This window comes from Canis aureus, chromosome 16, assembly GCF_053574225.1.
Source record: "Canis aureus isolate CA01 chromosome 16, VMU_Caureus_v.1.0, whole genome shotgun sequence".
NCBI classification, from domain to species: Eukaryota; Metazoa; Chordata; class Mammalia; order Carnivora; family Canidae; genus Canis; species Canis aureus.
In genome coordinates this window covers 38709266-38732036 of record NC_135626.1, presented here as the reverse complement: position 1 = coordinate 38732036, position 22771 = coordinate 38709266, and the positions used below count along the sequence as shown (strand labels likewise).

The 22771-nt window shown below is 52.3% G+C and overlaps 1 protein-coding gene and 1 long non-coding RNA gene across 3 annotated transcripts; one reads left to right on the top strand and one right to left on the bottom strand.

Moving 5' to 3' along the window:
* Positions 1–10215: 10215 nt before the first annotated feature.
* LOC144286553 (uncharacterized) lies at positions 10216–16560 on the bottom strand. The gene is made up of 2 exons (XR_013354581.1): positions 16208–16560; positions 10216–11134 (listed from the first exon to the last, which is right to left on the bottom strand). It is a non-coding gene; the product is annotated as an uncharacterized LOC144286553 (long non-coding RNA).
* NR1D1 (nuclear receptor subfamily 1 group D member 1) lies at positions 15055–22731 on the top strand. 2 transcript variants are annotated; one of them, XM_077853115.1, is made up of 8 exons: positions 15055–15702; positions 18402–18734; positions 18943–19031; positions 19136–19280; positions 19633–20276; positions 20585–20770; positions 21327–21537; positions 22245–22731. In XM_077853115.1, the coding sequence occupies exons 1-8, from the start codon at positions 15672–15674 to the stop codon at positions 22442–22444; spliced, it is 1839 nt and encodes a 612-aa protein (XP_077709241.1). In that variant the 5' UTR covers positions 15055–15671; the 3' UTR covers positions 22445–22731. The 2 variants fall into 2 exon arrangements, with proteins under 2 accessions (XP_077709241.1, XP_077709240.1); XM_077853114.1 differs by lacking the exon at positions 15055–15702 and adding an exon at positions 16706–16837.
* Positions 22732–22771: the final 40 nt, after the last annotated feature.

Here is a 22771-nt window from a genome sequence, read left to right as displayed (position 1 = left end):
TATCAAGAGTTGCATGCTCCAGACTGGGACTGCCAGGTGCCAACCTATTCTTAAAGGGCTACATAGTAAATATTTTTAGCTTTGACAACCATAGGGTCTCTTGCACTATTCAAGTCTGCTATTGCAGTGCAAGACAATATGTGAATGAAGGTGGCTTATTTATTTATTTATTTATTTATTGTGGCTTATGATGAGTTTCCTTTTGTTTTTAAGTAGGCTCCACACTTAGCCTGGAGCAAACTTGGGGCCTGAACTCATGACCCTGAGATGAAGACCTGAGCTGAGATCGAGTCAGATGCTTTTTTTTTTTTTTTTTTTTTTTTATTTATTTATGATAGGCACACAATGAGAGAGAGAGAGGCAGAGACACAGGCAGAGGGAGAAGCAGGCTCCATGCACCGGGACCCCGACGTGGGATTCGATCCCGGGTCTCCAGGATCGCGCCCTGGGCCAAAGGCAGGCGCCAAACCGCTGCGCCACCCAGGGATCCCGAGTCAGATGCTTAACTGACTGAGCCACCCAGGTGCTCCATGATGAGTGTTAATCTACGGTACCAGAGTTCTGGATATACAGAGGGAACGACAAGTGGGAGGCTCAATGATTAAAAACAAAGGCTCTGGCATGAGATTGCAAGTAATAATTACAGTTCCACCATTCAGTACAATTTTCTTTAGGGACACTGAAATTTGAATGTTATATCATTTTCATGTGTCATGAAATATTTTAGATTTTTCAACTACTTAAAATTTTTTAGCTTAGGGGCCCCTGGCTGGCTCATGCTCAGCTGGTAGAACATGTGACTCTTGATCTTGGGGTCGTGAGTTCAAGCCCCACCTTGCACGTAGAGCTTACTTAAAAAGGTAAAATTAAAAAAAAAATTCTTAGCTTATTAGCTTGTGGCAAAATACAAAAAGAGGCATTGGGCTGGATTTAGCACTCGGGCTGCAGTTTGCTACTACCATTCATCTAGAGACCATCTAGAGATCTAAATGAAGCTAGAACCAATCTACAACAACAACAAAGACGACTGACTATATAGTACCTATGTAAATCAATACAGAGTGGCTTAGAACTGTTATTTGCTCTGAGATTATGTGCTTCCTATTTTGTATATGTTAAAATTACTTTCTTTTGTGAAATGGTGATAGTAAAGAGCAATCGGTGGTAGTAGTCTTTTAATGTCCTTACTTGGCAAAATAGAATGCTGGCAATTCTACATCTGTCCCCTACGTTTTTTTTTGTTTTGTTTTGTTTTGTTTTGTTTTTTGTTTTTTGTTTTTCTGGAAACTTTACAGCTCTGAAATCCAAAGTCTAAGATTTCACTACTCCAGACTAAGTAAACATGCTTTTCTCCCCCAAGCCAAAAAGCTGGAATTTTTGGATTTAGAGGTCTGATCTTCTTGATCTCAAGTCACAGGATGCGGTAGATAAACCAGAAAATGGAGCCCTGGGAAAAGAAACTCTTCTAAGAAGGGAAGAGAATTCCTTATAAACCGTTAGGTTTTTAAACTGAACTAAGGTCATTCCTGAACTAAGACACATAAGGGCCCACAATATCAAAGACTAAAGACCAAGAGGGATAAAGTGAAGTGCTCCCTTTTGAGGGCAAGTAGGAAAATCTTAGGACCCATTAATTAAGTCCCTAAGTAATAATCTGCCTATGTTATCCTTAATGGGATAAGGACCATTCCCTTTTGCCCTCTGGCTGATCATATGGATGGGGTTAGAGCCAAGGCTACCACTACTCTACGTATTCAGGATGGCAAATTCCATTTCTATAACCTACATTCTTTAAAGGGAGTGCCTACGGTGTGCGAAGAACAAGCCCTTCTACCTGTCTGCGTCTTGGTTTTCCTATACCAAAAAGAAAATTGAAGTAGATCATCTCTAAGGCCCCTTCCCTCTTAAAGACTGTACGAAGCTGTGTTTTTCTGCTAACTGTGGGGCAGAACTAGGTAAAAGTAAAAGAGGCTTATTTTGGCTTCTCCCCAAGGAGAAAGGATTCATCTGGGCGGCTTCCTGAGGCTCTTGGAAAGGTAAATAAAGACTGGGGTTGCGATGCTGGCATTAGCCCAGCCCCACAATGGCACCGAAATGAGATCAAGGGGGAGAGGCCACCTTTCCTTCCTCCCGGAGGATGGGGAATGGGGAACCAGCATGGGTCCACGGAGGTTTCCGGCTCCGAAGCCCCATAGGGCTCAGAGATGTTTCTGGCAGAAACAGAACTGCCCTGCGTCCCTGGCCTCCGCGAGCAGGAGGCTCGTGTGCTGCTCCTCTTTTCCCCTTTGCAGCGGCCCCTCCGAGGGCAAGACACACCCTCTCTGCTGCCTTTTTTTTTTTTTTTTTTTAAATCACAACTCAAATTTGGGTATTTTTCGCCCACTGCCAGCCCCGCCAAAACTTTCAGCGGACTCCGCCCACTCCACGTGTACCTCCCTTCCCGATCCCAGCAGCCCCTGCGAGAACCGCCCCCCCAAACACGTGACCAATTGTTATGTTTCCTTCCTGGGGCTCCCTTGTCTCTGGCACCAACGACTGAACAAAAGTGCCCCCTTCAGGGTGAATGTGGGGCAGCAGCCTGGGAGGAGAGGAAGGTTGAGGTGTGCAGTGCAATATGGGAACGTGGCTGTGTCTACTTAAATAATGATTTCATGCCGCATAGCTCCCCCATTAATAACCTTAAGGATCACATAGTTTAAAAGACGAGGCAAATTCAAGAGGAGATATCATCAAAGAAAACGGCCAGGGGTGGAGTTGGGTAAAGTTTTAATCCCTCACTGCACAGTTGGTTACCTCTACTCCAACTCCCATTTCTCCCAGAGTTCTTCATTGTTGTTGGCAGAGCTCTCTGAAATCCACAGATAGCAGACAAGAACCAGGAGTTCTTTAATTACATGGCCTCTCCTAGAGCAAGTGTTCTGCTTCTTGCCTCCTTCATCACCTCCCCTTCCCCAACCCACACTGGAAGCAGTTCTCCCTCTATGGGCTGGTATTCCTCCAGAGCTGACATAAATTTTATTTCCAAAGCGGAGTTTTTTGTCTCAGCGTTAAGGACATCTGCCCTAGATGGGAAGAGCACAGGGGATCATGTTGGAGGGAGAGGTGGGCAGGACAGCAAAATTAGTCCAGTGGGAAGGCTTGATGCATGGATCAAGAGGACTAATCAGGGAAGGCTAGAATATAGGTCAAATGAAATCAAGCAGGGAACCAGCTTTCTTTGGGAAAAAAAAAATTCTCACCTGGCTTTGTCCATTCATCCCCACTCCCTTTCCCCACATGGGATGTGAGGTTGGGAGATTGCGTTGGGAATTGGGGTGATGGAAGGCATGTGTTAGGAGGTTGACTAGGAGAAAGAGTTATCTATCAGGCAGTGCTTAGAGAAGGAAGGGTAGGGAAGGGTAAATTTAAAATCAGAATGAGGGATCCCTGGGTGGCGCAGCGGTTTAGCGCCTGCCTTTGGCCCGGGGCGCGATCCGGTGCATGGAGCCTGCTTCTCCCTCTGCCTGTGTCTCTGCCTCTCCCTCTCTCTGTGTGACTACCATAAATAAATAAAAAAATAAAATAAATTAAAAAAAGATTTAAAAAATCAGAATGATCACAGGGCCATTTGTCATTCACAGTCATAGAGGTCATGAATAGTAGTCGAAGAGCTACAGGTCCAGGGGCCCCAAAAAGGGGGACCTTAGTGTAACCAAGTAGCAGGCTCTCCGTGTGCATGTTAAGGAGCAATGTGTGGAAGGGAATGGGACGAGTCCAAGGGCACCTATTTTCAAGGGAAACAGCCGAAAAGCGAGTAAGCTAGGACATTAAAGACTAGGGACACTTGCTCTCCTATAACTCAACATCTGTCAGCGCTCCCATTACCAGGTGCTATTTCCAGAGTCCCGGGCCTAGAGGAGGAAAAGGAGGGGCCCGGGTGGAGAGACAGTGGGAGACCCATTGGGCTCCTCCCCCAGCCCAGCTGCAGTTCCAGACTTTCGCCACTGCGGGGCTCCAGAGCTCAACCACAGCCCCAGAGTAAGGAACGAAGAGAGAACCTCCCGACTGCGTGAGACGTCAGTGACAACCGGGCGCAGAGAGGTGACCTGGAGGTCATCTGCTCTGAAGCTCCAGACCCTTCACAGGGCCGTTGGGAAGGCATCCAGCCTCAACTCTTCTGTCTAAAAGGGACTTGTGGCACTGGGAACTAGCTCTCCATCTCTTACCCTTACCCTCTTCTCTGTGGTCATTTCCTCCCCCGCGTGTTTCCTTACCCTCTCCCCAAACTCAGGGTGGGAGCACCACCACCATTCCCCCAGCCCCCAGCCTGTCAGAGTCCTGAGGAATGCTCTCACTCTGGCTGGGTGCCAGGCTGTGGACTTCCTGGGCTTTGGGGGTGGGGCTTGGCGGAGGGGAAGCCCTTTGGAGAGAAGAGCCATCCAGTCCTGCACTGGCTGTGTGCTCTCCCCCTCAGGAGTTTGAGCTCTCTCCCCCCCCCATCCCCACCCACCCCCACCCCGTAAGTAAAAGGCTCATCTATCATTCTCTGTCACCACCACCTAATTTCTTCCCCTACAATAGCATTTCCTTACCAGGACAAAAAAAATCCACAATCTGGAGGTAGCGGGCATCCTAAACACTGGTTTATAGTGAGAGAGAGGGAAAACACCTATTTCGAACCTGCCTTCCAGTTCCAGAAGCCTATAGCTGGAAGGAGAGGTTCATCTGCCAGGGTCCTGAGGTAAGGGAGTTATAAATGGTAATTCAGTTATAGGGCTTCTTTTGAATCCTGCTCAGAACCTCAGATCTAAGGAAGCACATGGGTCTCTATATAGTAAAGCTTGGGAGTGGATTTCTGCATATCTGACCACCTCTACTCAGCCTTCATATCCCTGAAATAAATCAGCCGAAATCTGAACTCACCAATCCACATCAAGCCAAGGAAATCTTTCCAGCCTCTGCAGGCTGGGGTGGGTTCAACAAGAATGGGGAGCAAGCGGGCAGAAACCACTTCCAAATCTAGTGAATAGAGACCAGGGCCTGTAAGAGACCTCTGCCTCTGATCCAAGGGGTCCTCTGCTCAGAAATGTTTTCATATTTGAGGTTTGGATTGTCTTCTGATGTTGTCCACCAACGACAAACTGAGAATGCAGTCCTGCAGTATCCCCTGCCTGTGGTGCCTCAGTGCCACTTTTGCAGCCTCTCTCCCTGACGTCATCTGCAGACCTGTGCCAGATTCCCAAGTTCCTATCTTGAAACCTCAGCCCCCACACCCAGGGCCTAGGGGAGAGCCAATGTAGGTCACTGCAGCTGAGCCTGCAGGGCTGTCTGCTCCTTGAGCCCACAGCCTTTCAGGCACAGAGAGGAACCCTTGCAGAGAGAAGTGAGAGAAATGGCTCTGTGAGAACCAGAGGAAAGCATATTCCTCAAAAAATGAAGCAGGAAGAGGCCAGGAGTCAATCTGTCACACCTGAGACAATAATAGGACCTCTCCTCCTGAGAAGCTACATGGTGATGCAGGAGAAAAGACCAGAGGAGACTGGCTGAGCATGGCTCCCGTCTCTGCTCTCCACCAACCCCACCCCCACCCCACCCTGCCCCATGCCTCATCCTTGTTCTGTTTGCTTGTGAAAGGGAACCCTTCTTTTTTTTTTTTTTTTAAGATTTTATCTATTTATTTGAGAAAGAGAGATAGCTAGAAAGAGCACACGCAGGGAGAGAGGGAGAGGGAGAAGAACCAGGCAGGAAGCCCAATGTGGGGCCAGTACCAGGACCCTGGGATCATGACCTGAGCCAAAGGCAGACACTTAACCAACTGAGCCACCCAGGCACCCTGAAAGGGAACCCTTCTGATCTGATGTCCATTCCCCTACTTCCCTACTCGCTTTGCTTTCCAGGTTCGGGTTTCATTCTCAGGAGCCTTTGTGATTTGCTTCAGAGACCCTCTGCTTCCTCTGGTTGCAGTTTCTGGGGCTTAGGAAGCTAGAATAGGCCAGAGTTGTCCCCACCCTCCCCCATTGAAAGACTTTTCCTGCTTGTTATCTGTTAAACTCATTTTGCCTGGGGTACTTCCAACCCTCTGGGATCTCATTCCTTTTCTTGGCTGTCCCTGCCCATCTCCGAGATCCCAAGGAGGGTGTGTGTGCGTGTGTGTGCATGTGCCTATATGACAGTGCTCATATTCTCTTAGTTATGCATGAGGAGTCAAGGAACTATGGCTCTAACTAGCTTGTGGTTCCCATGGTCAGCAAAAATAGACAAGGAACCAGTTTCTATCTCCAGCCTCAAAACAATTTAAGCCACAACCAACTGTTCTAGTAGAAGCCTCAGGAGAGGACAAAGAGTAGGTAAGATGGAAAAAGGACAAATTATTACAACCCTAACCCTCGCTTCCTTTATCCCTCTCACCCAGTACCTTTCCTGCCCTTTTCAGTTCTGTCACTCATCCTCCCAATACTTTTCTGCTCTCGTTTCCAGAATCCTTGCACACAGTAGGCACTTGATAAATGCTTTTTACACTGAGTCAAACTGAATCCAGTTGTGCTCTCTGGCTAAACTTAGCTGAAGCAGCACGAAAGGGGAAAGTGGACATTCCACAGATCTTGGGCTGGATCCTGCAGGACTGATTGCTGGGGAACAAAACCTCAGAGCAGTGGTGCTCACCTCAGCGTGCATCTGAATCCCCTGCAGGGCTAGGCCCTACTGCCAGAGTTTCTGATTCAGTAGGCCTGGAATGGGACCAGAGAATTTGTATTTCTAATAGGGGCTCAGGGTATGCTTGGGTGGCTCAGTGGTTGAGCCTTTGGCTCAGGTTATGATCCCAGGAACCTGGGATAGAGTCCTGCATTGGGTTCCCCACAGGAAGCCTGTTTCTCCCTCTGCCTGTATCTCTGCCTCTGTGTGTATGTCTCTCATGAATAAATAAATAAAATCCTTAAAAAATAAACATAAAGGGCAGCCTGGGTGGCTCAGCGGTTGAGCGCCGCCTTCAGCCCAGGGCATGATCCTGGAGACCAGGAATTGAGTCCCACATCCGCTCCCAGCATGGAGCCTGCTTCTCCCTCTGCCTGTGTCTCTTCCTTTCTCTCTCTCTCTCTCTCTCTCTCTGTCTCTCATGAATAAATAAATAAAACCTTAAAAAAAAAACATAAAAAGAATAGGTGCCTAGGTGATATTGACCCCACTACTAATCCTGGGATCACCAGTGGATCCTGAGAACTACTGTGTTTGGGAAGCATAGTCCCTGACCCCAGTGCTCACCATGGGGACCTGACTGGTTCCAATATTATATAGTTTAAGAGGAAAAGACAGGTGAGAATTGGAAATGTGAAACGTGATTCCTGCTCAGCCCTCCACCCCAACGTGTATAGGGATCTAAGAAAGATAGGGCAAGGGCAGCAGAAGTTGGTGTCGGGCTGATTATCTCTTCTACGTCGTTTAAAATAGCCCATGGACTTGATCCTGGTTGAAAGTCACTTCCCAAAAACATGTTTTGCAGCAGCAGCAAAGGAGCACTAGGAATTTCCTGTGGCGAGGCAGCGCCAGCGTGGGGAGGGGAGAGGCAGTGCTGAGCGAGAGCCTTCCCTTGGCTCGGGCAGGGCCACGTGCCCCACCCCCTCGCTTGCACATGTCTCCGCCACCACCGCCGCAGCAGCCGGGCTGTTTATGAGCGAGTTGTTGTGGTAGAAATGGAGCAGGCTGCACATGCCCAGGCCATGTGACCTGGGCAGCCCGCGTGAGCCTCGGCGGCGCAAACACCCTCGGCCCTGTCCTCCACGGGCCAGAGAACCAGGAGGAAAGATGGGGAAGGAGCAAAAGGGCACTAGGCTTGCTTCTCCCTGCCTCCTGGCTCTTTATCCTGCTTCTGTCTCCTTTTGTCTCTCCTGAACCACTGGGGGAGCAAATACCCGGGTAGGAAACATGGTTTCTCCAGGCATATTCTCCTCCCAGGCAACCCCTTGGCGTTTATACTACCCAAAGCCTTAGACCCCACATGAACAAAGGGCCTTCCCAAGCCAAGAGCACAGAGTGGCCCCCCCAGCCCTGGAGTTGATGTGCCAATGTCAGCCTGGAGCCAAGACTTGGTTTCCCTGAAGCCTGGGCTCCCCAAATCAGGCTGCCTGGCCCCCTCTTTCTAGGAAGAAAGATGCCACACAGAGATGCAGCAAATGCCCATTCCAGGATTAGAACAAGGAGAGTTCGGGAATTTGTGGGGTCAGGGATGGGAAGACAGGGTTCTTTCTGCAGCAGTGGTCTATGGGACAGGAAAAGGAAAGTCCTTCTGCCAATCGAGGGATAGGGAGGAGCTGAGGGTGGGGTGGGGGGTGGGGGATCTGGAGGAACTTCACACTAACGTCGGTCCAGCTGGAGAACAAACGCTAGTGCTAAAGACAAGCTCAGCCTCCATCCCTCATGGAAGCGTCCCCTCCCATCCACCTGGCCCTCCCAGCCCCATAGAGTCCTTCTCTCAGTACTTAACCCCAGACCCCCACTTCAGCCCTCTGCTCAGGGCCCCCTGCCCCGTGACCCCGTTTTTGAGCAGCAGTGCCTCTTGCTGGGATGTGAGACCGCGCTGGAGTCAGGCGGACAGTAGGTTAGCAGGAACAAGCAAACGAAACGAGCACGACCCACATTTCCTCATCGCACCAAAACTTCGCAGATCCTGCATTGCAGAGCTAGCGCTTTTTTTTTTTTTTTAATCTCCGCTGGGCCCCTACACACGTCTGCATTTTTGCAACCAGCACAGATTTTTTTTTCAGGGTGCAAACTGTGCATTCTAATGAGCCAAAGCTCCTTCCTGTGGCATTGAAAATCTCTTTGGCAAATTGCTTCTCCCCCTTTCACCCCCCCAATTTAGAAGAAGGGGGGGATCCCAAATTTGCAAAGTCGCATTCTCTCTCTCCCTCCTTCTCCTGCCCCCCCCCTCAAGATACTGCAGTCTTTCCGGGCCCAACTCACAGCTGCAGACCAGGGGAGAGGTATGGGAGGACGAAAATGAGCTTCTTTCCTTCTTTCCATGCAGGCTGAACTAGAGGGGCCAAAGCTGCTTTCTTTCCTGGGCAGCCCATTGCACCCTTCTTTTCCCTCCCCATCCTAGCCAGTGTTTATGTAGGCCTCCCAGAAGCTATGCACAGCCCCTAATGTCTGCCCAGGCCGTCACTCCTCCGAAGGTCCATTCTGCTCACCAGGACTGTCATGAGCCTCTGGCCTCCCCAAGCAGCTAGGAGAAGATCCATTCCAAGGTATGGGAATAAGGAGAGGGTTTGACCTAGAGCTTGTGGTAAGAGGTGGAAACAGAGGCAGGCACACAGTTACCCCTCCACTCCCCCTCTCACTCCCCTGTATCTCAGTCCTACAGAGGCTCAAGGACAGACAATAGGCTTTTGCCAGACCTGGAATAAAGAAACACCAGTAGGCTCCAGAAGCAGCATAGCAAAGGTTGGACAGGATGGCCTTAGCATAGCATGTGCTGGATGGCACCATTCCCCAACCCAGGAGAAGGAACCCCATGCCAAAAAGAGGGTAATCTGAGACTTAAGTCTTTCGCTGCCAAGGCCAGTCATGTACCTCCTGGATCCTGGGATGTGAGTTGGATCCTGGGCTCTGAAAGGGGGACCCTCCTTCCAGTTCCCCAAAGCATCTGATGAAGCATGGCCTAGGATGGTGGAAGGCTTTAGGAGGGGCACATTGTTCAAGCAGGTAAATGGGGAAGTGGGAATTGTTTCATTAGGGCTTTGTACACAATTATTTAGGGGGCCTTCTCTTTTTTAAAAAATACTTTTTTCTTTATTTATTTATGATAGTCACACACAGAGAGAGAGAGAGAGAGGCAGAGACACAGGCAGAGGGAGAAGCAGGCTCCAGGCACCGGGAGCCCGATGTGGGATTCGATCCCGGGTCTCCAGGATCATACCCTGGGCCAAAGGCAGGCGCCAAACCACTGCGCCACCCAGGGATCCCCTAGGGGGCCTTCTCTACTCTCATTGAACTCATCTGTTCTTTTTCAATTTTTTAATTACAAATTTTTATTTTATTTTATTTTATTTAAATTTTTTTTTAATTTTTATTTATTTATGATAGTCACAGAGAGAGAGAGAGAGGCAGAGACACAGGCAGAGGGAGAAGCAGGCTCCATGCACCGGGAGCCTGATGTGGGATTCGATCCCGGGTCTCCAGGATCGCGCCCTGGGCCAAAGGCAGGCGCTAAACCACTGCGCCACCCAGGGATCCCACAAATTTTTATTTTATTATTATTTGTTTACAACATAGTGATTCAACATACCTATACATTACAAAATGCTCACCATGGTGAGCATAGCTACCATCTGTCATCATGCAAAGTCATATGAACCAATCCGTTCTTAATTTTTTTTTTTTTTTTAAGATTTATTGACTTATGATAGACATAGAGAGAGAGAGGCAGAGACACAGGCAGAGGGAGAAGCAGGCTCCATGCACCGGGAGCCCGACGTGGGATTCGATCCCGGGTCCCCAGGATCGCGCCCTGGGACAAAGGCAGGCGCCAAACCACTGCGCCACCCAGGGATCCCCGAACCAATCCGTTCTTAATACATCCACTGAAGGAAGCACAGTGGTGCTTTAAAGGGCCCTGACCTACCTGCCCCCTCCACCTGCTGTGGATCCCAAAGTCAGAGGGAGACAAGAGGGTTCAGGTGTCTGCTTCAATGACTCATCTGTGAAGCAGTCACTGTGGTCATTTGTTTGCTTTGTTTGTTGTACCCTATTCTGGCCCTTGTCTACCTTTACAATCATGCAAGGAGAATGTGGGAGGGAGACAGGGGAGAGGATGAGGAAAAAGGAAATGGCTCTGGGAAGGTGAGGTACTTGTGGGACAGGGGTTAGGGTGCTTCAGGCTTCTCTTCTTGTTGACACCTCACGTTAGGAAACACCAGGATGAGATGGCTGCTCAGACGTTTCAGTGTTTGAGTCGAAGTGATCACTTTCTCCAGGAAGGGCAGTCTTGCTAGTGGAAATAGTTGCACCCTCATACTTGAGGTCAGATTCCCAACACCCCTGAGTCTTCACTGTGACACTGGCAGTGGTAGTTCTAAGAGATAGCTGAGGGAGCTTCAGCCTCTCCAAAATTCTCTATCGACTCCACCACTATTTGATGTGACATCTTCTCTTTGGTTTTCTTTAAAAAAAAAAAAAAAAGATTTGTTTATTTACTTGAGAGAGAGAGAGCATGAGCAGGGGTAAGGGCAGAGGGAGAAGGAGAAGTAGGCTCCCTGCTGAGCAGGGAGCCCAATGTGGGGCTCGAGCCAGGAACCTGAAATCATGACCTGAGCTGAAGGGAGACACCCAACCGACTGAACCCCCCAGGCACCCCTGATGTGACATCTTCTCAATTCTCAGTGCTTCACTTCAAGTAGAGCTTCAAGGCAAATCGCCTAGCCTCTACTGCATCTCAGGCAAGCTAACAAACATCTCAAAGTCTCGGGTTCCCTCTCTCTAAAATAAGAATGAGACCTTCATCATAGTGTTGTTATGGATATTAAATGAGATAATATGTGTAAAACACAACACAGTGCCTGGCATACAGTTGGTACTTAATGTGTGCTTATTATTTCCTTTCCTTGGAGAAAGGAGTAGTAGCGAGGTGAGGATAGAATCTGAGGCAAAACATATCCATGGAACTCAACCCTAGACTATGCTTCACCTTCTCTTTCTCCAGTTCCCCCAAAGAACAAATCAGCTCAGATTTAAGCCCTCCTGTGGCATGTTGTTGAAATTCTCCCCAAGAGTAGGTAGGTGAAGGAAAGCCACCTAGCCCTTTAGAGACTAGGAAAAGAACGTAGGAGGGCAAGGCAGGAGTCTTTCCCAGGCACATGGCTGCTTCCCTGATTCTGGGAATCCCCGGGGTTTCTGACCCAGGTTTGCATCACCTGGGCAGGGAGGTTACTCCCCTGGGCCATAGTTTGCTTGGTGAGAAAGGAGAGGGAAGGGAAGGCACCTACTGAAGCCTGACCTGGTTTCTAGAAAGGATCCACCCTCAGACAGTCAGTCAAGCAGTCAGCCCAAGATTTAGGCCACCCAGGATTTGTACGGGGCGTTGCCCTGTTACCCAGAACAACACACTGGCAAGGAGCATAGATCCTGGACCGAACACACGCATCCCTGCACACTCATACCATTCACACACACTCACACATGCAGTTTTTCACTCATAAACAATTGCATGCATACTTCGGGTAGAGTTTGGAGCTCTTGATCCCTCTCCTTCCACTGCTTTATCTGTCCTGTCCACTCCCCTAACCCCCAGTCCAAAGAAATCCAGGAGAATTGAAGACATATTTGGAAACACACACACACACACACACACACACACACACACACGATCCAACCCTGCCCCCAAATGGTGAGATCAGTCCCTAAATCCCAGACTCTGAGAAATCTAAGTAGAAGTATGTGCAACATGGAGCCAGGGCTTGCCTTGCTGTGTCAGGTCTTGGATACGTATCCGTATCCTTCCACACGGTTCTAATCTGAGTACTGTTTATTAAAAACCCAGTTACTTCTTGAGCTGAATTTGGCTATAGGAGGAATGGTTGTGTGTGTGTGTGTGTGTGTGTGTGTGTGTGTGTGGTGTAGAAGTGAACTGGAATGTCCAGCTGGCAGGAGAGGTGGGAGGCTGTGTTGAATTGCACCTGTTGTCTTAAGGTCAAGGTTGAGGTTAAAGAGAGGCCAAAGCTCGATTCTATTCCAGGTCCCCAAAGGCAAGACAACTCAGCCTTTTCTCCCTCCCTTTGGTGGCTCTGGGTTCCATAGGCCTCTGTACTTCTGCCAGTTGCTGCTGGCAGTAGAAGGAACAGGGCGGATAGACTAGAAGCTTCTGGAGCCAAAGAAGAGTCCTGCCTCTTCATTCTTCTGTATCCTTCCCTCCAATTGTAGAAGGAAGATCCCAAAGTTACCTCTTTGTCAGGGAAAAAAAAAAAGTGGGGCCCTATTAGAAGCGCTGCAGAGTAAGGAGGCAGCAGAGGTAACCCCCCTCCTTTACTTTCTTCCTCCCAGCCTCCGCTTTCATACCTCACTCAGACTGCAAAACAACCCAAGTCCTTGCCAAGAGTTAGGCTGACTGAATTTCAGTGCTCCCTGCTTCTGCTTCCTCTTCCCTCTCCCTGGCTGCAAACGCAGGGAGTCTTGACCCCTGGCCCTTTCCCCATAGGGAAAAAGACCAACAATCAGAACAGGGGGTGGACAGGATCATGAGCAATGAACAGAGCTCTGGGCCTCAGGGAGGGTCCAGGACAAGCAAGGGGAGTGTGCTGGTGTTGTTGGTGGAACTGGTGGAGTACTAGAGCTCATGCCAAGGGCCCTGATTTTGAATCTAGCCCTGGCCCTGGCTGTGAGGAAGAGGCAGGGAGAACACAGAGGGCATGCAATACTGGACATGGCAGCTCATCTCCCAGCATTCCCTCCAGAGCCGGGCAGGAGGGGGAGGGGAGAAGGCTGAGGTCAGAACCAAATTTTCCTGAAAAGCCTCTTTCCGTGTTTGTCCTAGCCCCTCCCAGGCCCTCCCACGCTCTGCCACAGCTTCCCAGCTCTAGGCTAGAGGACCAGGGCAGGCCAGGGAAGAGCTCACTGTCTGCTCTCTCCCACATTTCCTGGGGTCGAGGGGGGTGGGGTGGATAAGGCTGAAACCCAGGGTATTCAAAGGAATCCATTTTAGACAGCACATCTCCTGGGAGTCAGAGGGTCAGTGGTCAAGGCAGCTATTCAGTCACCTCCTCTCAACCTCATGGTCCACTCGGTTCGCTGGTTTCCTCACTACCCAGGTCCCTCCTTCCTTAGTGCCCACACTCCTTTTCTCTACCTCTCTGGTTACTGTCATGTTTCCAGGGACCTCTCAGTGCTGCCCCAGGAGCTGTCTGTGAACAAGTGGGGAAGGGCTTCCTGTGCAGAACAAAACCCTCCCTAGAAACCCTGGGACAGGAAGGAACTAGTAGGAAGCAGCAGGTGGCTCAGGCTCCCTTGGTTGCTTGAAGAGGCCCCATCTCTCCCCACAGTCCAAATCCTCAAGCGGGAAGGGACCCATTTTCACCAGTGGGGCAATTGCTGCTCTGAAGGGAGATGCTGGCCATCTCTAACCCCTTTGGGCAGTGTTTCCCTTGCAGGTCTGTCCGTCTCCCTGCTATTTAGGGTGGGCAGAGGGAACTAGGAATGAATGTCTGACCTTGGGCCACTCACTTCTAAGCTTCATTTTCTTCTTACCAAGGAAAGGATGCTAAGGAAAGGGGAAGGAGTTAAGATGATCTTTGGGTTCCCTTCTGTGGGATCTACATGCTGCATTCAAGCACCAGGTGTTGGGGGTGGGAATGGGTCACTCTGCCCCCAGACCCCTGCCTCACGTTTTGCCCCATTACTTTAGGACCTCAAAGCACTTTCACCATAAAGTTCCCCTCCCTGGTCTTTTTTATTTCCCAGACAAAGGGAAGTGACTCACCCCAAAGTCACCTCGAATGAATGGGGTGGTGTCATACAAGCAAACAGGGAGTCCCTAGGGACAACCTCACCCCCATAGCAACTCCTTTTCCTAAAGATGTTCTCCCTAAGGAGAGTGGAGGGTAAAGGGGTCACATTTCCTTTTGGTCTCAGGACTTGGTTCTGCAGCAGAAATTCAGCTTAAGTTCCTGACTCTGGGAATATCTCCCTTCCCTACTTGCCATCTCTCCCTGTGTCACCAGTAACCTCAAGGCGCAGTCCTGCAATCACGTGAAGCCCTCACGTTTGCAAGGTTTGCAGAAAGAGCCTGTTAGTTTTGATCTGCCAGGGAGCAGCCAAGCTTGCCAGTCCCTCCCCAGGAATTCACATGCCTCTGCCATACAAGCTTTCCAAACACGCCACCCTGACTTTTCAGTGTACCCCACCCCATTCGGCTCTTAGCTCCTCCCGCGTCCCAGTAGCCGCTTCTTGCAAGGCAGAAAGGGGGAAATAGACGCAGTCCGCCCCCTTTGCCAGTGGACTACAAATCCCGACAGGCTTGGCGTTACGCAGGCGCACGGAGCTCAACGTGCCTGCTGCTGGAAAAGTGTGTCACTGGGGCACGAGGCGCTCCCTGGGATCACATGGTACCTGCTCCAGTGCCGCGTGCGGCCCGGGAACCCTGGGTTGCTGGCGCCTGCGCAGAGCCCTCTGTCCCAGGGAAAAAGGCTGGGGCAAAAGGCGGCTGAGATTGGCAGAGTGAAATATTGCTGCCGAGGGAACGTAGCAGGGCACACGTCTCGCTTCTTTGCGCCTGGGTGCCCCGTTTCTCCCCATCACCTACTTACTTCCTGACTGCAACCTCTCTCCCTCTGGGACTTTGGCACCGGGAGCTCCAGATTCGCTACCCTGCAGCGCTGTGAAGCCGTCAGGCAGTGGCACCCCGTGCACTGCAGAGACCCGACTCTCCTAGCTACCTTCCAGCCAGAACTACAGCAGGCTGATTCCCCCTCCCCCACACTCTGCTCTTCCCATGCAAAGCAGACCTCCGTTGCCTCTGCGTCCTACCCTTCTGCAGGGCTGCAGTCCGGCCACCCCGAGACCTTGCTGCAGCGTGCCTCGGATCCTGCTTGTGATCCGCGGGGTCCATTCCCCGCCCTCAATCCGTGCCCAGGGGGAGACAGCGGCAATTGCAACCTCCAGCCTGTGTTAAGGTCCGGTTTGAATGACCGCTCTCGGCCAGTGAAGACATGACGACCCTGGACTCCAACAATAACACAGGTACTGAGATTCCTTTACCGTCATCATCCTTTGTAGTTGTCTCCTCACTTTCATATATGCCTTAGAACAGGAGGAACTTTGTAAGGCACTGGGGACTCCCTCGGCCCGGGGATTTGCTAGCATAATGGGGACCATAGGCTGGGATTTCCTGAGCGAGTTGTTCGTTCTGGGAAAGAGCCCGGAGGCGCCCCACCACCTCTCAGAGTCCCAAAGCTCCTTTTAGCCTGAAGGACTCGGATCCCGGGCAGGAGGAAAAGGAGAGCGGGTACGTGTGGTAAGATGCACAGTTTTGAGGGACTGGGAGCCTTGGAGCAGTGCCCCAAACATCCCTATCTCCCCTCCCCCCTCGCCTGCAGCTGTGGCATGCCTGGCCTTCTCAGAAAGGGGACCCCCTCCTCCCTCTCTTCCTCTTCCCCTAGTTCCTGCAAGCTCAAGGGAACCTGAGAAGCAGTGGGGCGATAGGGGCTCGGGGCAGGAGGGGCTGAGGGAATGGGTCGGATCTCACTGGGGAATCCTCAGTGACAATAGGGAGCGGCCCTGAAGGAGCCAGCAGAGTAGTTGGTGCTCTGCCCCGGGGAGGACACCCACAACGCCCGGGAGGCCAGGAGGGCTCACATGGCTGCGGAGTCCGGCCCACGTGCTGCGTTTGTTTTCATTCAGCAGAAGCCGTGGCCGCCACCCCATTGGTCGTTGCCTTCCGGCCCCGTTACATAATGAGCTCCGCCCCCCGGTCGCCCCGGCAACGCGTGTTCCCTTCCCTCCTTCCCTCAGTTGCCCCGGCCGGGCTGGCGTTTGGGGCCCAGCCCAGGACCCGGAGGCCCGGGAGGGGCGGGACGGGGGCGGGGCCGCCGCTCCCGATTGACGGGAAGCGGAGAGGGCGGGGCCTCGGGTTCCGGGGTTCCTCGTTGGGGAGCCACGTGCAGGAGGCACACGTGGAGTGGGGACGTGAGGCCGGCTGAGGGCTCGGCTCCCGCCCCGCCCCTCCAAGATCTGGGTGAAGCCGGGCTGACTCACCGCCCCCGCCTGCCTCTTTTCCTGTCCGCCTGCCTGGGGCCCCCCTTCTCCCCATCATCGAAGCAGAGTAAGATGGAGACATCCCTGACCTCTCGTGGCCTCATGTTTACTCTCCTCAATGGTACCTCTTGTCTAGCTGACCTTCGCCTCTTTCCTTTCCTCTCACTTTAATGCCTTTAGACTCGGTGTTACCATGGTCCAAATTCCTTCTGTTCCTGGAGCATCTCTTTCCTTAGTTCCGCAAACACTGTCTCATTCCCCATCCCCACCAAGCAAGCAGCAGTTGTCATGAAGGACTTTCCCAGAATCATAACTGAAGGTCTCCTTCACCTTCCCCACCCCCCTTCCTCACAGAAAGGAAAACTGACACCCAGAGAGTGGAGTTAATTTCCTCTAGGTCACAAATCAAGTTGGTTGTGATAGATCTAGATCTAGACTAGACCCTTTTGGGCATGCCCCTCACTTCCAGGTAGGATTATCTTTGGATGAAGGTCTTATTCCCCTTTGGGGGGATGGGTGAACTAGGTCAAATTCATTTACCACTCAGTAATATCCCATCCCCCTCCATCTCTGATGGGATATTCAGTTCCAACCCTGAAACTGTAGGAGCTGATCTATTGTGCAACTACTTTTACTGGGAGCTAGGTTCACCCTGACCAACCTTGAGCTATTTTAGGGTTGCCCTGCCCAGCTCAGTGTGTGTCAGTGGGTGAGCAAGACATGTGCTCTGGATACACGGTGACATGGCTTGTGTTGGCTCACACGTGTCCTAGGATCCTCCCTTCTCCCACCCGCCTGTGGCAGGCCAGGCTAGGTGCCTGGCAAAGGTGTGGCAAGCAGGTCACCTTTTCTCCTAATACCACGGGAACACAGCCACCTGGTTGGGCCAAAGTTCCTGAATGGCCAGAGAGCCAAGGTCGTTGTCACCAGGCTGAGAGATCTAGAAGGGGATTTCCAAAGCCCTATGCTGGACAATTTGTTTTTCATGTCCACCTCCTGCAATGTGCACTGCTAAGTCTTTCCTGGACTCAGAGGGAGAGTCCACTCTGACTCTTGCTCTTGGAGCCCAGGGCAACCAGCCTGGGCATGTTCAGTACCCTCAGTATCTTCGGAGAATATGTCTTCCAGTTTTGGGGGAATGTGACTGGTTACTCTTGTAAGACCTCTACTCTCCTCAGTGTTGGCTAGCTGGCCTTCCATAGTCTCATCCCTGGAATGCATCAGCCACGGGTTTTATTTATTTATTTATTTTTTTGGTGGGGGGAGGGGAAACTGGGCATGCTGAATGGGTCTCAGTGGCTCATCCATCCTCAGGTCTGCCACTGACCACTAGGTCATCAGCTGCAGTCCATAGTCCCAAGGACAGCGTTCAGGGCAGAGGGGATACATACGTGAGATGCCTGCAGAGGTCCCGCCTCTAGGGAGGCACCTCACACCCAAGGCAGAAGCTGAATGTACCCTGCAAAGGGTCTTAGGGTATTGGTTGGCCATGTTATGTCTGATATGTGTTGGGGAATTGCTCACTGCAGCTCTTCCTGGGACTCCCAAGATTAAAGGTTCCACACGGTTAAGTTCTGAGCATCCAGCAGTATTTGGAGGAGGGAGGTGGGGGGATGAGCAAAGTGGTACCCTGGGACCAAAGATATGTGACGGCTGACATCCCTTCCCTTGTGTTTTCCTGCCAGGTGGTGTCATCACCTACATTGGCTCCAGCAGCTCCTCCCCAAGCCGCACCAGCCCTGAGTCTCTCTACAGCGACAGCTCCAATGGCAGCTTCCAGTCCCTGACTCAAGGCTGCCCTGCCTACTTCCCACCGTCACCCACTGGCTCCCTCACTCAGGACCCAGCTCGCTCCTTTGGGAGCATTCCACCCAGCTTGAGTGATGATGGCTCCCCTTCTTCATCTTCCTCATCGTCATCCTCCTCCTTCTATAATGGGAGCCCCCCAGGGGGTCTACAAGTGGCCCTGGAAGATAGTAGCCGAGTGTCCCCCAGCAAGAGCACCAGCAACATCACCAGTGCGTAAATTTCCAGCTGATTTGGGGAAAGGCGGACAGGCCTAGGTTGGGACATGGTGTTCACATGATACAGTTATTCCCAGGGCCTTCCCTGGCCTCAGGGATTTCTCCTAGAGTTGCACCAACTGCTGTCCAGCCCAGAAAACCTCCACGTCTCTGGCCATTCAGATGGCCCTCCTGCTCACCCGCTGCCTCTTTCTCCCCACAGAGCTGAATGGCATGGTGCTACTGTGTAAAGTGTGTGGGGATGTTGCCTCAGGCTTCCACTATGGCGTGCATGCCTGTGAGGGCTGCAAGGTGAGGCAGGATGGGGGTAAGGGCAGAGGCATGTGACCTCATCCTTCCGGACACATAGGCCTGGCCTGGATGGAGTGGCTCACTAGCTGCCCCTGTCCTTCCAGGGCTTTTTCCGTCGGAGCATCCAGCAGAATATCCAGTACAAGAGGTGTCTGAAAAATGAAAATTGTTCCATTGTCCGCATCAACCGGAACCGCTGCCAGCAGTGTCGCTTCAAGAAGTGTCTCTCCGTGGGCATGTCTCGAGATGGTAAGGCAGCACCGTTGCCCCACAATGTCCCCTCCCTTCCTTCCACCCAAAGTTTCTGAGCTAATCCCTCCCTTTAAAAAGTCCCAACGGAGACCCGTCACACTGGGAGTCTCCTTTGCACAGGGGACACCCATCTTTCATAAAGATAAACGCGCTTCTTTCCTGTTAGTTCCTCTGGCCACCTCCTAAGCAATCCCTACTTGGAAAACCCCCCTCAGTGGGCGTGGCTGTGGTTCTGGTTTTGATGTGAAACCCCAAGCGTTCAGGGCCTTGCCCTTTCAGGAGGAAGGAAGGAAGAGAAGCATGTGAGTGTGTGTGAGAACTTCCTGACGCTGCTCTCATCCTGTCACAGCTGTGCGTTTTGGGCGCATCCCCAAACGAGAGAAGCAGCGGATGCTTGCCGAGATGCAGAGCGCCATGAACCTGGCCAACAACCAAATGAGCAGCCAGTGTCCATTGGAAACCTCACCCACCCAGCATCCAGCCCCAGGCCCCATGGGCCCCTCACCACCTCCCGCTCCGGCTCCCTCACCCTTGGTGGGCTTCTCCCAATTTCCACAACAGCTGACGCCTCCCCGATCCCCAAGTCCTGAGCCCACAGTGGAGGATGTGATATCCCAGGTGGCTCGGGCCCACCGAGAAATCTTCACCTATGCGCATGACAAGCTGGGCACCTCACCTGGCAACTTCAATGCCAACCATGCATCGGGCAGCCCTCCAGCCACCACCCCACACTGCTGGGAAGGTCAGGGCTGCCCTCCTGTCCCCAATGACAACAATGTCATGGCTGCCCAGCGTCATAATGAAGCCCTGAATGGTTTACGCCAGGCTTCCTCCTCCTACCCTCCTGCCTGGACCCCAGGCCCTGCCCACCACAGCTGCCAGCAGCCCAACAGCAATGGGCACCGTCTATGCCCCACCCATGTGTACACAGCCCCAGAAGGCGAAGCACCTGCCAACAGTCCACGGCAAGGCAACTCCAAGAACGTTTTGCTGGTGAGGGCACTGGGGGTGAAGTGGGCAGGGGGCCTGGGAGACTGGATTTAGCATAAGGCAGCTGGTTGTGCCTGTATGCTAATGCAGGAATATCCTCTTGTCAGGGGAGGATGCTCAGCCCTGCCGTAAGGGCTCTGTCGGTGAATCCCTGATCTCCACCTGGCACCTGATTGCTACTTTACCTAAAAGACTCATCCTCAGGGCCACAGTCCCTAACCCAGGCAGAAGCTGGGGTCCAGCCCTGCTGGGGGAACCCATCTGAACCAACCTAGCTGATATTCCCCTCCCCAAATCCATTCCTTCTCCAGGCATGTCCCATGAACATGTACCCACATGGACGCAGTGGGAGAACCGTGCAAGAGATCTGGGAGGATTTCTCCATGAGCTTCACACCTGCTGTGCGGGAGGTGGTAGAGTTTGCCAAGCACATCCCCGGCTTTCGCGATCTTTCTCAACATGACCAGGTCACCTTGCTTAAGGCTGGCACCTTTGAGGTGAGTGACCCTTTGTGATCCCTGTTCTTGACCCGGGGAAGGATCCAGCGTTGGGTATCTGCGATAGGCAGGGGTTCTGCAAGGCTTTGGAACCCCCAGTATCTTTGTCCTGGCAGATTCTGACTGCTGAGGGAGGGGACAGGATTCCTCTCCATCCTGCCTTGGTATGGCTGGGTCTTCTGTCTTCTCAGCTGGGGTCAAATAACATTCCAATACCTTAAAATAACATCTTAGGGCACATTGCTACCCCCACTCCAGGCATGAGCAAACTCACCTTGGTGAGCTTTTGTGACCTTGTCCAAGGTCACGGGTAGTGACAAAGTTAAGACTCAGATTCAGGCCTGTTGGATTCCAAAGCCAGGGTGATGTTCTCCATCCTTCCATTTCTCTCCCACTCCTACCCACCTACCCATTCAGAAACCACCCCCACTCTTTACTGAGAAATCTAAGGCAGCACCAGTAAACCCCCTGGAAAACTTGCGGGGCAATTTAGCAAGTGCTCCCCCACCCCACCCCCAAGGATAACCATCTCTGCCCCCCACTCCCCCCCCGCCAGGTGTTGATGGTGCGCTTTGCATCGCTGTTCAACGTGAAGGACCAGACAGTGATGTTCTTGAGCCGCACCACCTATAGCCTGCAGGAACTCGGAGCCATGGGCATGGGGGACCTGCTCAATGCCATGTTCGACTTCAGTGAGAAGCTCAACTCCCTGGCGCTTACCGAGGAGGAGCTGGGCCTCTTCACCGCGGTGGTGCTTGTTTCTGCAGGTAGGTCAAGCTCTCGCCTGAGCCTGACCCCGGGGGAGGAGGCGGACGCAGTTCAATTCAACACACCTTTTATGGAGTACCTACTCTATGCCAGGCCCTGCACCGGGCACTGGGGATACAGACATGATTCAGACACAGTCTAGCTGGGGAGACAGACTCATGCCCGACTAATTATAAAACAGTGAGATAAGTGTCACAGTAGAAGCATGAACCAAGGGCTTTGGAAGCACAGACAACTATTTCTGCCTGGGGGAGCTGGGAAAGGAGGTGACACTTGAGTGGGGCCTCACAGGACAAATAAGATATTGCCAGGCAGAGAGGGGGAAGGGCATCCCAGGCAGCAGGAACTACAGAGCAAAGAGCAAGGGAGCCTGGACGTGTGTGGCCTGTTCGGGGAAGGAGAATGGCCCTGTGGGATGGGAGGTGACCAGCCCTGTGGAGACCATGCTCCTGGCTCTCTCCACCGCTTCCTGCTCTCGGGGCAGAGGTCTGGGGGAAGCAGTCACGCTCCCCTCCTCCTCCTTCCCCGTGGGCCCTCCGAGGGGCTTCAGGGAGAGGCTGCTCCGGCAGCAGCACCAGCAGCAGCCGTGTTCTCCTCCTCCTCCTCCTCCTGGCGGACTTCCTGGCAGACCTCCTCACAGACCTCCTCCGGTTCCTCCTCAGAGGAGCTCAGGGAGCCTGCCTCACTGCTGTCGTCTTCCCCACAGACCGCTCGGGCATGGAGAACTCCGCTTCGGTGGAGCAGCTCCAGGAGACGCTGCTGCGGGCTCTTCGGGCTCTGGTGCTGAAGAACCGGCCCTCGGAGACTTCCCGCTTCACCAAGCTGCTGCTCAAGCTGCCGGACCTGCGGACCCTGAACAACATGCATTCCGAGAAGCTGCTGTCCTTCCGGGTGGACGCCCAGTGACCCGCCCGGCCGGCCTTCTGCCGCTGCCCCCTTGTACAGAATCGAACTCTGCACTTCTCTCTCCTTTACGAGACGAAAAGGAAAAGCAAACCAGAATCTTATTTATATTGTTATAAAATATTCCAAGATGAGCCTCCGGCCCCCCGAGCCTTCTTGTAAATAACTGCCTCCCTCCCCCATCACTGACCCTCCCATCCTCCCCTATTTAAATCACTCTCCCCCCTCCCTCATTCGCTAGCCCCCTGATTTGTTCTATTCCTGTCTCAAATCCAATAGTTCACAGCTGAGCTGGCTTCTGTGGTGTGTGCTCGTTTTGGGGGTGGGGTG

What these genes read in the sequence shown, in the direction of transcription:
- NR1D1 (XM_077853114.1), top strand. Translation starts at nt 16,789, where the DNA reads ATGGAGACATCCCTGACCTCTCGTGGCCTCATGTTTACTCTCCTCAAT. An exon ending in CATGTTTACTCTCCTCAATG is followed by an intron (nt 16,838 to 18,401) that starts GTACCTCTTGTC and finishes TTTTCCTGCCAG; the next exon opens with GTGGTGTCATCACCTACATT. An exon ending in TTAAGGCTGGCACCTTTGAG is followed by an intron (nt 20,771 to 21,326) that starts GTGAGTGACCCT and finishes CCCCCCCGCCAG; the next exon opens with GTGTTGATGGTGCGCTTTGC.